The 12,484-nt window shown below is 38.5% G+C and overlaps 1 protein-coding gene across 10 annotated transcripts in view; it reads left to right on the top strand.

Annotated features, from left to right (window-relative positions):
• Nucleotides 1–9,426, top strand: part of ELMOD1 (ELMO domain containing 1) — a 95,563-nt gene extending 86,137 nt beyond the window's left edge. For all 10 annotated transcript variants that reach the window (XM_072729908.1, XM_072729904.1, XM_072729912.1 and 7 more), the window contains one exon: nucleotides 8,014–9,426. In XM_072729908.1, the coding sequence (XP_072586009.1) occupies nucleotides 8,014–8,186 (173 nt within the window). In that variant the 3' untranslated portion in view covers nucleotides 8,187–9,426. The remainder of the gene's footprint in view (nucleotides 1–8,013) is intronic.
• The last annotated feature ends 3,058 nt before the right edge of the window (nucleotides 9,427–12,484 follow it).

Raw genomic sequence — 12,484 nt, 5'->3', positions numbered from 1 at the left:
GAACAGTATCCTTGGAGTTGCAGCTATACTGAGGTTTCAGAAGATAAAGACCGAGACTATATGACAGAGCCCAGAGGTGGTACTTTACATTCTTAGAGACAGAATCCTAAAATCTGAATGTCATGGTGACCTTGCAGGCCACACAGACTGGTTTGGAGAAACATGGAAAGATATTCCAAGTCACTAAGCAAACTGGCAATTTAAAGGAGAAATGTCATTTAAACCATGCTTACTGCTTTGAGGGCCTTATACTTTTTTTTTCTTTATTTATTTATTTATGATAGTCACAGAGAGAGAGAGAGAGAGGCAGAGACACAGGCAGAGGGAGAAGCAGGCTCCATGCACCGGGAGCCCGATGTGGGATTCGATCCCAGGTCTCCAGGATCACGCCCTGGGCCAAAGGCAGGCGCCAAACCACTGCGCCACTCAGGGATCCCTGGGGGCCTTATACTTAGGCTTTCTTAGCAAGAAAATTTCAAAATTTTCCTTCTCTGTAATATTTCTTTCAGCTCTTCTGTTAATTTGCTGAGCAGATCAGCTGTTCATCCCAAATACACTGCAGGGGACTATTGGTGCCCAGTTCATTTTTACAATGTGACAGAGTTAACAGCAATTTATTTCACCTAAAATCCTAAATTAATAGTGCTTATGTTATCTTTTTGTCATTTTTAGTATCTGCTTAATCAGGACTTCTGGTTAGAGATGGCATAATTAATGCATGTATCATGTTCCCTTTTGAGACTTCACTAAAGTTAATGTAAAAGAATTTTTCCAAGAAAGCATAAATCCTTATAATAACAGGAAAAATCAAGAATGAGGCAGGAAAAACCTCATTTTGAAAGCTGGAAAACAGATGAAATGATAACTGATTCAGTAATCCTGAGAAAGCAAATACCAAATAGGTAGTGTGGAAAGGTAAGAAGCAATCTGATGTATTTCCACAGAACCTCCCAAAAGGTTCAGGAGTTGGCAGTATTTTGGTGTGCTGAAAATAGGGGTGAAGGCAGGATCAAAAACAGCAAGATTGCTTGAAAGTATGTTAAGAAACTCTTAGAGGCCCAAATCCCCTTCCCTAGGACATAGCTTCTGTCCTTCCCTTGCCCCCCCCCCCCGCCCCCCCCAGGAGAGTGTGGTAGATTATTCTCCAAAGAGGAGAAAACAAAGGGTCTGTGGTCTGATGAGCAGCAGGTACAGCTGCTGGCAAACCTTACTGAAAATGCTAATGAGGACTGAATCATGCAGGTGGCTCCTCCTTCCCCATTCCTCTAACTTTGGCAGCCAGTCACAAGATTGATGGGAACTTCTCTGGGTTATCAGAGCAGCCCAACAGAAAGGAGGTTACGAGATGCTGACCCCTGGGTCTCCTCAGTGAAACAACCCAGCTATTATCAATCTACAGTCATGCTCACATTCAAGAAGCCCTACCTATATGCTCAGGGCTTCCAATAAGCTTTTAGTCTCTGGCTTTTTATTTTGTAAAAAATATTCAGACAGCCAAGGATTATCAGCTGTCTTAGTGTTCAAAACATGTCCTCAGATTCTTTGACACTCCTCCCATTCACTAAGAGAGGGTTTATTTGTTCCTCTTACCCTTTGAATCTGGGCTGACCAGTTGTTTGGCCAGTAGAGTATAGCAGAATTGACACTGTGACTTCCAAGACTATGTGAGACAAGGGTTTTACCTGGTTCTCAGAGACTGAGCTGAGAGGCATGAAGGCATGAGCCATCGTGTAACAGTTCTGATCTCTACATGTTGTGAGGAAGTCTAGGACAGATGGAGTGGCCATACCTAGGTGATCTCACAGACAGCTCCAGATGAGGTCCGAACTGGTAGCCAGTGTCCACCACAGACCTCCAAATGATTCATGCCACCAGCTATCAAGTCACCCCACCTTCAGGTCTTCCCACTTGAGACTCCAGATGTGTGGAACCATCCCTCCCAGGCCCTTTCTGAATTCCTAATCCACTGAATTCATGAGTGTATTAAAAGCCACTAGATTTTGGAATAATTTCATAAGCAGCACTAGATAACAAGAATAGTGATGAAAGCCTCAAGCATGAAAGAGAGTCCAAAACAAGCAGAAATAAAACCACTAGAAGGAAACAGAAACTATGCAGGGGAGGAAAACTTCAAAAATATGTATCACTAGTATCCCCAGGGAATTAAGAAATTTTAATTTTAAAACAAGAACAAGAGGCTACAGAACACACATCCAGAAGACAAAAGAGCGCTCTTAGAAATTAAAAATCAGATAGTGTAAATGAAATCACCAAAAAGGATTTGAAGATAAAACTGGAAACACTGGGATCCCTGGGTGGCGCAGCGGTTTGGCGCCTGCCTTTGGCCCAGGGCGCGATCCTGGAGACCCGGGATCGAATCCCACGTCGGGCTCCCGGTGCATGGAGCCTGCTTCTCCCTCTGCCTGTGTCTCTGCCTCTCTCTCTATCTCTCTGTGACTATCGTAAATAAATAAAAATTTAAAAAAAAAAAAAAAAAAAAAACTGGAAACACTCCCAGAAAGTAGAACAAAAAGTGTAAATGAAAAATAGAAAATAAAAGTCAAGATATTAAAGGACCATTTTAGAAGTCTTCTTATATATGAATAATGGAATTTCCGGAAAAAAGAATATTGGAAAAAGACCAATAACATTAAAAAGAGGAAATCAAAGAAATAAATCAAGAAAAATTTCCAGTAACTAAAGGATGACTTTTCATATTTAAACTAGTAAGAACCAAAAAAATTTAAAAATTAAAAAAAATAAACTGGTAAGAACCAGCATAATAAATTAAAATAGACTCATACCAAGGTCCATATGATTGTAAAATTTTATGATAACAGAAAGAGGTGGTTCTAAAAATTTCCATAGTTGCCACAACATGAAGAATTGGGAATCAAGATGTCACTGGAAAAAAGAATTAAAAAAAAAAAAAAAAAAGATGACACTGGAATTCTCAACAGCAACATTGAATTCTAGATGACAGTAGAATAATGTCTTCACAAAAACTTGAGAATATATTTTTTTAATCTAAGGGCATATGATTTCAGTTTAGATTTCTATATCCAGGCTAACTTCCCAATTAAGTGTGAGAGTACAATAAAGACATTTTTAAAATGCAAGGTCTTAAACATTTTACCTCCTTGTACCTTTAACAGGAAGCTCCTAAAGTGTATGCTTTCACAAAGAGAGTAATCCTGAAAGGAATAAATGGGGTCCACAGAGCAGAAAATCTATCATATGAACCAAGTGAGAATATTCAAGGATGAAGATGAAGGGAAAGCCCAAGGTGGTATCTGTGCAGCAGGATGAGAATAATAAATCTAGATTTTAGCAGGTTAGAAGGCTCTGGCAGAGTTGAAGAATATGAAATTGATAGAATGTCTACCATGTTTGAACACACTTGAACACACTGTGAAGACAATGGCATAGTTTAGAGTTAACTGGGTGAAAACTAAGTAAATAAAAAGAGGGAAGCTGGTAATACTACACAAAGAAAATTGTTAGAAAATACATGATAATGTGGTTGGAATGGGTGAAAGGGAACTAAATCTTCATCTTATTATAAAGGAAGTCCAAAAAATCAAGCAATGGCAATCATGTTATAAAGAGCTATGGGGGTCAATAATTAAAAGAATCAGCACGAGCTGAAATGTCCATTAAGGGAAGCAGTAATTAAGGCAGAAGGTGCTGCTGGTTTTTTGCCTGTTTTCTGGAACAAGACTTGTTAAAGTATATGACTCTAAACTATGTGCATGTGTAACTTAGATAAAAATGAGCAAATTTAAGAATACATATACTTTATGACTTGTTAATAATGGAAAATGAGGAATTACAAGGACAGATTTGGGATTCATGAGCATTGAGGAGAAAATAAAAGCCACCCAGTGGGGGAGCTCTGGCAGGAGAAAATCAAAATTAGAATCGTATGAACTGACACTTAGAGACAGGCATTTTGTTGTTTGTGATCACTACTGTATCATCAACATAGAGCCTTGTACAGAGTAAGTACTCAGGAAACATTTGTTGCATGGGTGGGTGGGTAAGTAGATGGAAGGAAGAAAGGAATGGAGGGAAGGAAAGAAAGAAAGAGGGAGAGAGGGAGGGAAGCTAAAATATTAGATAATGTCTTTTGTGGAAGAAAGGCAGTCTTGTTTCTCCTGAAAAATTTAGCATTGGCCTGAACTGATAGGCTTTCAAGAGAACCCTAGCCCAGGTGAGTAGCATGCAATAGGGATACTTATTTCCCAAGGCCCTACCAGGTTTTAGAAAGAACAGCAATCCCCTTATGAATTGGGATGTACACATAGGGACTCATGCCTCTCCAGAGGAATCAAAGCATGCCCTGAATTCATTGTTCCTCCATCAGACACGATCAGTTCTGCACGTTTCCTCTGTAATATTCTTGCAATTACCTGTGTCCTTGCTTATGTCTCTGCTGTCTACTAACTGAATGCAGTGAAGCAAAACCAAGATACATTCAAGCAACAACAAATACACTACAGACTTGGCTTGGAAAACTAAATTAGTATTCTAAACAGGTATTTTCATCTAGGTGAAAAAATATAAGAAAATAATGTCTCTATCATTCTGACTTTATAGTATTATTCAGTGAATACTGCACTGCCAAGGCAGTATGCTACAAAAATTGCATTCAATCTAAAGCTCCAATGAAATGAAGTAAGGCTAGGTGCAGTACAGGAAAGTACAGCACAGGAAAGTACAATGACAAGAAGATGAAAAAATAATTATCTTTCTTTTGACCTTCAGATGAAGGGACTATTCAGTAAGAATAAGAACCAGAGGAAGAGAAGCCACTGGGAAAGGTACAGTAGTAGAAAGTCAGATGATTTCAGGTTCTCACTTTCAATTTCCGGCTATATTGTGTAATTGTACACCATTCAAATATGTTGTCTAAGCCCAGTGTTGTCATCTGTTAAATAAAGTTATATCTGAAAAAAAAAATAAAGTTATATCTGCACTACCCACTCCACAAAGCTGTTGTTAAGAATTCATTAAGAGACTGTAAGCAATAGCCTGACCTCTGTTTCCTCCCTCTACTTGTCACACCATTTTGTTAGCTTCCTTACCTAATGAATCATCAGCTGGAATTGTCTACCAGGGTATCTCTTTCCAGGAGACAGAGAAGTAGGGAGCACAGAAACTCTACTTTTTTCTTGTATCTGTTGCATATTTGTTAATTGGCAGATGAGCCAACTGACCAATTGACCAAGTGGATATATGAACACTCTGTAATGTAAAAATGAGTGGAGTTGTATAATTATGTACTCTGAAAGTCAAACCACCATTTCTGCAATTTGATTAAAATCATGTTATTCAATCTCTATTTTCCTGATGGGATAGAGTCTATAAGCTTCACAGCTTCACTTTTGTAGACCTAAGAGGAAGGATCCTGAGAATAGTGTCTGATTGTTAACCACCCAACCTCTAGTCTTATCCTTGCCTATCTTTTAAACTTTTCAAAATGTATTTCTGTAATTTCATGTAGGGTAGAAAAATGGGGAAACCAAGTGGGTCTGCCTTCTTCTAACACTCTGTACTCTACTAGATCACCATTAGAATGAGTTGCCAGTATACCAGCACACTGTAGAAAGGTGAATATTTTATATTATGATGATAAAAGTGAATTCTTCATTAGAAGGTAATTTTCACAGTACCTTCTTATTACTGTCAATAAGGGTAAAGACCTTATCACTCATGAGATGCTTTTAACTCATCATGTATGATTTTAATTCATAGTATTAGAAGCCTGACACTAGATACAAAACAGCTCAGGTGTGTTTATTAGAGCTCAGAGGCCAAGTCAGAAAAATTATGTATTTTATATAGTACAGGAAGAAGAAAGTATAAATGGTCATAGATTTTATTTAAAACCATAAAAAATATAATATTTAGAAAAAAGCCAAGGGAACTTAAGAGGGCATCTTTTAGAGCACTGGATCTCATATTTTAGTGCCCTGAGATTCATCTTACTGAACTATAGTTGATCTGGGAGGTCTGCACTTCTAAAGAGTATCCCATACCATCCGCAGGGTACTTTAGGAGTTTTCTCAGTCACTGAAATGGACAGATGATTGAATTCTTTTGGTTGAATAAGATACTGAAATCAGAGGAAACAACTTCCTCTTGGTATGCACTAAAACAACCAGAATAGAAAACAGACTGTGAGAAATGGTGAGGAAAAATAGGGACGCTTAACCCAGAAAAAAGAGCAGCTCAGGGCATAAAAGACACTTCAATTACTTGAGTTGGAGAAGGACTGAATCTGTTCCAAGAAATACAGGTTAGCGGATTTTGGCCCAATATGAGGAAAAACTCTTTAAAAATAAGGTTCTTCATGCATGAGACAGGCTAATGTCAACGTTGTCATCAGAAGAGCTCAAGGCCAAAAAAAAAAAAAAAAAAAAAAAGAAGAGCTCAAGGCCAGATGCTTCCTCCAGGAATCCAAGCACCAGAGCAAACAGAGATGGATAGGACAGCCCCTGGGATGACTGATACCTGTGATCTGGAACTTCCCTGATGTGATCAGGTTCCATAATAAGAGTGGCCATGGCCCAGAGGTATTTGAGTGAGGTTGATGTGTGTCCCCATCGAGAGATACTAAAAGCTGTCACATCAGTTAATATGTGTGGAGGGCCCAAAGATAATCCAATTGTAAAAGAAATGCAATGGTCAAATCCCAAAAAAAGTAAAATAACTTTACTCTCTCCTTACTACCTTTCTTCCTGTAGCTGTAGAGAGACCATATACATAAAGATGTATAAGCATATTTAACAGATGAGAAACTAGTGTGTTTGTGGAAGTGGATCAATATCTGGAAGTGTGTTGGGGGTGGGAGAGAAGGTCACTTCTAATTTTGTATTACAGTGAGATATGGTAAAGATTTTTAAAAATCTGTTTATGGACCTATGTTAAAGGTTTTCTTGTAAGTAGCTACTTAATAGAAAAACAATTTTTTTGTGTTTTTTTTTTTTTTACTATTAGCAGTGAGAATACTTGTTCCCAAATTCTCTTCCCATGCCCCCTCTCATTTCTGCTGCTCACTGCTTCCTGTGGAGGTGGAAGAACTAGGATTCAAACCAGGTTTCTGGCTCCAGAATATATTCTCCCTCTAATGCTAAAACTAAGAAAAGCTTCTATAACATTTGGTTTTTTTAACTAGGAATGCTTTAATGCTTTAAGGAAAGCCTTAAATGCTTTTTTCTAATACATAATGAGACACTTGAGCTTGTAATAGGTTTACTACATACAAATATCTATTACTGTCTTTTTAAAAAGCTATTCACACTTCAATTCTGAGTCTGGTGGGGAGAGGGTGCACAGTGGGGGGAACAGAACACAGTGAATAAATTCAAATACTTAACATTTATTCCAAAAATGTTTCCAATCCAGATCATTCAGTGATAACATTTTTGAGACACAAGAGTATTTCAATATGACATCATGCTTCAGAGCAAGATGGTCTTATTAACAATTCATGTAGTTTAATGACCAGTCTGTGTTCAGAGTTGATTTACAATTTTTATTGTCTCATAATAGACTGTCAGAACACATTTGTTTGATTTGTCAGAGTAATTTAAAACTTTACTCAAATATCAAGAGAAAAAAAGGTGAGTGGAGTAATTTTGAAAAGTCAGACCATTATGTTAATTTAATCAGGGGGGAAAGGATGAAGTAGTGACTGTTGGCCTTTAGGATTATATTCCAGATGTGATTCATGTTCAAGAGATGGCACAATTGATTTATCTTCCTCCTTAGGAAGAGTGAGAATAATTCCAGGACCAATTGCAAAAATCTTGCAGATTCGTAGCTTCTACTGCACTAGTTTTAAAGAATAATCTTTAACAGTAATACCTGCTGCATCGTGATCTCTTCTTTGAGCTCCATGGTTGCTGTCATTTGGTCCAACACCTCTTTCAGCATTTAGTGATTCTGAATGTGATTAAGGACTTCTTTTTTTCTCCTGCATTCTTATCACTGTCTTATTTATAACAGGCTATTTGATGCATGAGTTCCATAAGTTTTGGATTGAAGAGGACCCCATGGACATAATGGAATTTAATCGTGTGCGGGAGAAATTCCGCAAGAGGATCATAAAACAGCTGCAGAACCCAGACATGGCATTGTGTCCACACTTTGCTGCCTCAGAAGGTCTAATCAACATGTAGTCACCCATGCTGGTTTTAACGGATACCCCCAGAACACTGCCTCATTGTCGTGTTAGATCCCTGCTTAGGTCCCAGCTCACACACTGAATGCACAATGATTGTATGCATGCCTTTTGGTACAGTATTTTCATCTCTTGGTCATAATTACCAGACCCTCAGATACCACTATTTCTGGAGTACCTGTCATCCAGTGACTGTTCATATTGTGGCATTATGCAGTGTTACATTTGCCTTGACACCCAGGTATGGAGAGAGTTTTCTATTTTTTTAGATTGTTTTCCTCCCCCTCGTAATTCAGCATTGAAGAATTGTATTTCTCTAGCTGTATTTTGTATGTAAGAGATTTAGCTGAATCTTGTTCTGTGAAAGCCTTTTAATTTATTGATATGTTTCATGACCACTGTTGCTAGCTCTTCGGGCCAGGTCACGCTTGAATCTCATTCCACTAAAAGTATACTCATTCCATAAAGTATATGACTTTCAAGTAATACAGACAGACAGACACATGATAAGCCAAACCATTCCTGCAAACACAGCTGCGCTTCGTGAAAATATAATGAGGCTGACAAGAAGCAAATTTAGGTAGGTGCTGTCTTTGTTTGAAGTGTGGCAGAATTATATTGTAACTTCCCCCAGTTGCAACTGTGTCATAGTCATATGGATACCAGATTATTTTATTCCCATAATTTTACTGGCTTGGACGCCTAAATATGTTTATGATGCTTGGAGCCTCAGAAAAGAAGTATGCATACTTCAAAAGCTGCAAAAGGTTTTTCACTGCCTGCCTCTTGCTGAACTCAGAGTTACGCCCTGGCACTGTTCTGATCCAAGCACCTGTGCTTGGTTTGTTTTCAATGTCAAGAGGTTATATTAAAAAAAATTTTTCAAGAAAATGTGTTGCAAGAGAGGGACCTAAAATGTGTCCTTCTGTAATAGTTCTTGAAAATAATGACCTTGCCTTGTATCAGTGAAAAAAGTAAATTGCTTGGAAGGGGAAAAAAATCAAATCATTCCAAAACTGCTAAAGATCATTTCAAAAACCATGATTTAGTTTGGAATTATGATTGTAGTCTGTTGAATAGTATTTACCATGGCATTTCATACCCATGGTATTTTATACCTTCTGACTATCAATTTTAGTATTATTAGACATTTGTGTAATCACTTGCTTATTTAAATGAAGTCTGAGTACTGCCTAACTGTCAGTTATATGAATAAATTACATGTCATTCTACTGTAACATATAGTGAATTTCATTTTAATATTTTTGTGCTTGTATAGCTTCTGAATATGCAAATATGTGAGTGGGTAGCATGTCAAAGACAAGCTGGAGCTGCATGTAAATCACGCCATCGCTCAGAGTAACCAGGTGTAGATTAGAGTGTGTCATGTCTGAGAGACTTACTTTATTTAATCTTGAGGCCTGATAGTGCTCTAATGAAAGAATAAGATCCAGCTTCTTCTTTGTAACTTCCCATAAAGCCCGGTTTGTCTACTGCCAGACACCTGATAAAGGCAGCCGTAAGCTGCCTTTTGTTTCCTCGTCCATTCTAGCTCCTCTGGGATTGTGCTACTTTCTGTTTCAGCTGCATACCAGGTGGCAGCATTTTGCATTGCATCTATTACAGCCCTGTGCCCTTCCACAGAACGGAGGAGGGAAGAAGTTGATTAACTCACAATGTGTATCATGAGGAATGACAGGAATATAGATTCCTCTATGGGCGAGAATGTGTGAACCTGCGAACTGGCCTGTCTTGGGAGCCCTGAGCTCCGCCGCAGCTGCAGCAGCCGTGTGTGCAGACAGCACTCCATAACTCAGCACAGCCCTTGTCAGCCACGTGCGTGTTGTCTCTCTCTATCCACCACGGGCCCCATCACTGACTTGGTTTGATAGTATGTGGCACTTACACCCACTCACGTCTCTTCTGCTCAGGTAGAGATAGTTGATGGTTACAAAGCTGGGAGTCTTCCTTCCCAGCTCCTTGCATAATTTCTCTCTGTTGTATCTTAATATGGCTGTACAATTTTAGGATGAACAAACTGCCAGCTCCTTCTAATTCTGAGTATTATTAGACTTCTTGTTCACACTTCTTTGTAAAAGATGCGTTCTACTCAGTTACATGAAGTGAAGTGAGAAAAAGAAGAGGAGAAGGTTTCAAAAGCATAAAAAAATGTGTGATGTGTTTTCCCCTTGATCATTCTTAGCTTGCTTATCCTTATTCCACTGAACAAGGGTTGACCATTTAAAATGTAAATTATGTAGCAAGCCTCTTCCAAGTTTTCCAAAACCCTACTTGCTATGATAAAAACACATTCCAGTTTGCACTACAGAAAGAAAACTCTTTGAAATGCCATTTTTGAAAATTATGACTTCCATTTGACTTGCTTTATCACACTTATTATTATAATACTGAAAAAAATTTTTTTGCCTGATAACCCATCATCTTTTCTACTTGAAACAAAACTTAAATATATACCTATCTCAAAAGGTAGGATGACCTTATAATATATCTTCCCAAGCTCAAGATACTTTTGAGAGGAAAGTAGGATATTGTTAATAATTTCTTTAGGACAACAGCGTGAATCTGGGACAGTATAGGGAAACTGAAATGTTAGGTGCCTGAGAGAGACCAAGAGACAGACATAAGTAGACTGTCTACCCACAATGCAGATAAATGCAACCTGATTTCTTCATGTCCTAGCCTCTGGCAGAAGTACATACAGGGACACAGGCATTTTGATATGTAGGATACTACCCAACATTTTAAAGACCCATCAGAGGCATGAGCTTCATCTGAGAAGGTCACATGAATAGGTTGGGCTTACAGAAAGTCAGCAGTGGGGAAACAAAACCCAGCAATCAAACTCTATGGCCATAAATTATCTTGATCTGTAAGCAGATGGAGCCAGATCCAAACTGAAGAAATATCAGGGGGGGATCAGAGTGGGTGAAGTGTGGGGGTCAGAGATGAGAAACAGAAGAAAAGAGGGATGGGAAAAAAAAAAGTGTCATCTAGGACCACAGTTCTATCTAGGAAACTTTGAGCCACAGTGACATATTCTATCAAAGCAATGCCTCTAATTCTCCAGGGAGCTTGAAGTAACTGCTCTAATCTGGAAACAAAATGGCAGAAAAGCAGAATAAAGTGTAACATCAAGTAGTAGAATGAAAGAGATTCTGGTATAGATTGCATTTCAAGAGCTAACATTTAGTGACTACTGATGCTATGTGCCAGGACCATGCTAGCCTTCATCTGCATTAGTTCACCTCCTTAACAACATACAAAGTGAAACTCTTTGCTTCTTTTTCTAGATGAACAGGCTTAGAGAATCAAATATATTGCCACAGGTCTCAAGAAAGTGAGATATCACCTCTCATAGGAAAATGTTGGTGAGGAGGCGGAGAAAAGGGAACCCGGGTGCGTTGTGGGTGGGAATGCAAGCTGGTGTAGCAGCTCTGGAAAACAGTATGGAGGATCCTCAAAAAATTAAAAATAGAACTACTCTATGATCCAGCAATTCCACTTCTGAGTATTTATTCAAAGGAATTGAAAGCACTAACTCAAAAAGATATCTGTACCCCCAAGTTCATTAGAGCATTACTTAAAATAGCCAAGACATGAAAACAACTTGTGTCCATCAAATGATGAATATATATATGCCATGTTTTATTTATTCATGTATTTTATACACACACACATACACACAGGAATATTATTCAGCCATAGAAAAGAAGAAACTTCTGATATTCATGACTACATGGATGGAACCTGAGAGCATTATGCTGAGTAAAATAAGACAGAAAAAGGCAAATACTTTATGATCTCACTTATATGTGGAATCTAAAAAAAACCTGAACTCACAGATACAGCTACATATCATGGTTGCTGGTTGCCAGCAGGTGGGGGGAGCTGGGTGAAATGGGTAAAGGGGATCAAGAGGTACAGAAAAGAAGTAAATGGCACAGCTAGATCTTAAACCCAAGGCCTTAAGCCCTGACTTTAATCATCATGGTGTCTCCCTAAGTGGAACTATTTTCTATCGCCCAAGGTAGATTTTAAACATGCATATACACTATACACCCTCACCCCCCCACACACACACACACCCAGTTTATAATATACATGTAAACAGCTCTTGCTCAGGTGTCTTTAGGGTAAATTCTTATGTTGCAGACCACAAATGCTGCCATATTGCCCCTCAGGACTTCCCCCTTTTTTGGTTAGAATTTCTTCCTTGAAACACAAAGAACATTTCTGACAGGACTACCAGCTCTCTCCTAATTTCTGTCTCCCCTA

This window comes from Vulpes vulpes, chromosome 12 (genome assembly GCF_048418805.1).
Source record: "Vulpes vulpes isolate BD-2025 chromosome 12, VulVul3, whole genome shotgun sequence".
NCBI classification, from domain to species: Eukaryota; Metazoa; Chordata; class Mammalia; order Carnivora; family Canidae; genus Vulpes; species Vulpes vulpes.
The sequence above is the reverse complement of the archived record's forward strand: the minus strand, read 5'-3'. Positions and strand labels throughout refer to the sequence as shown.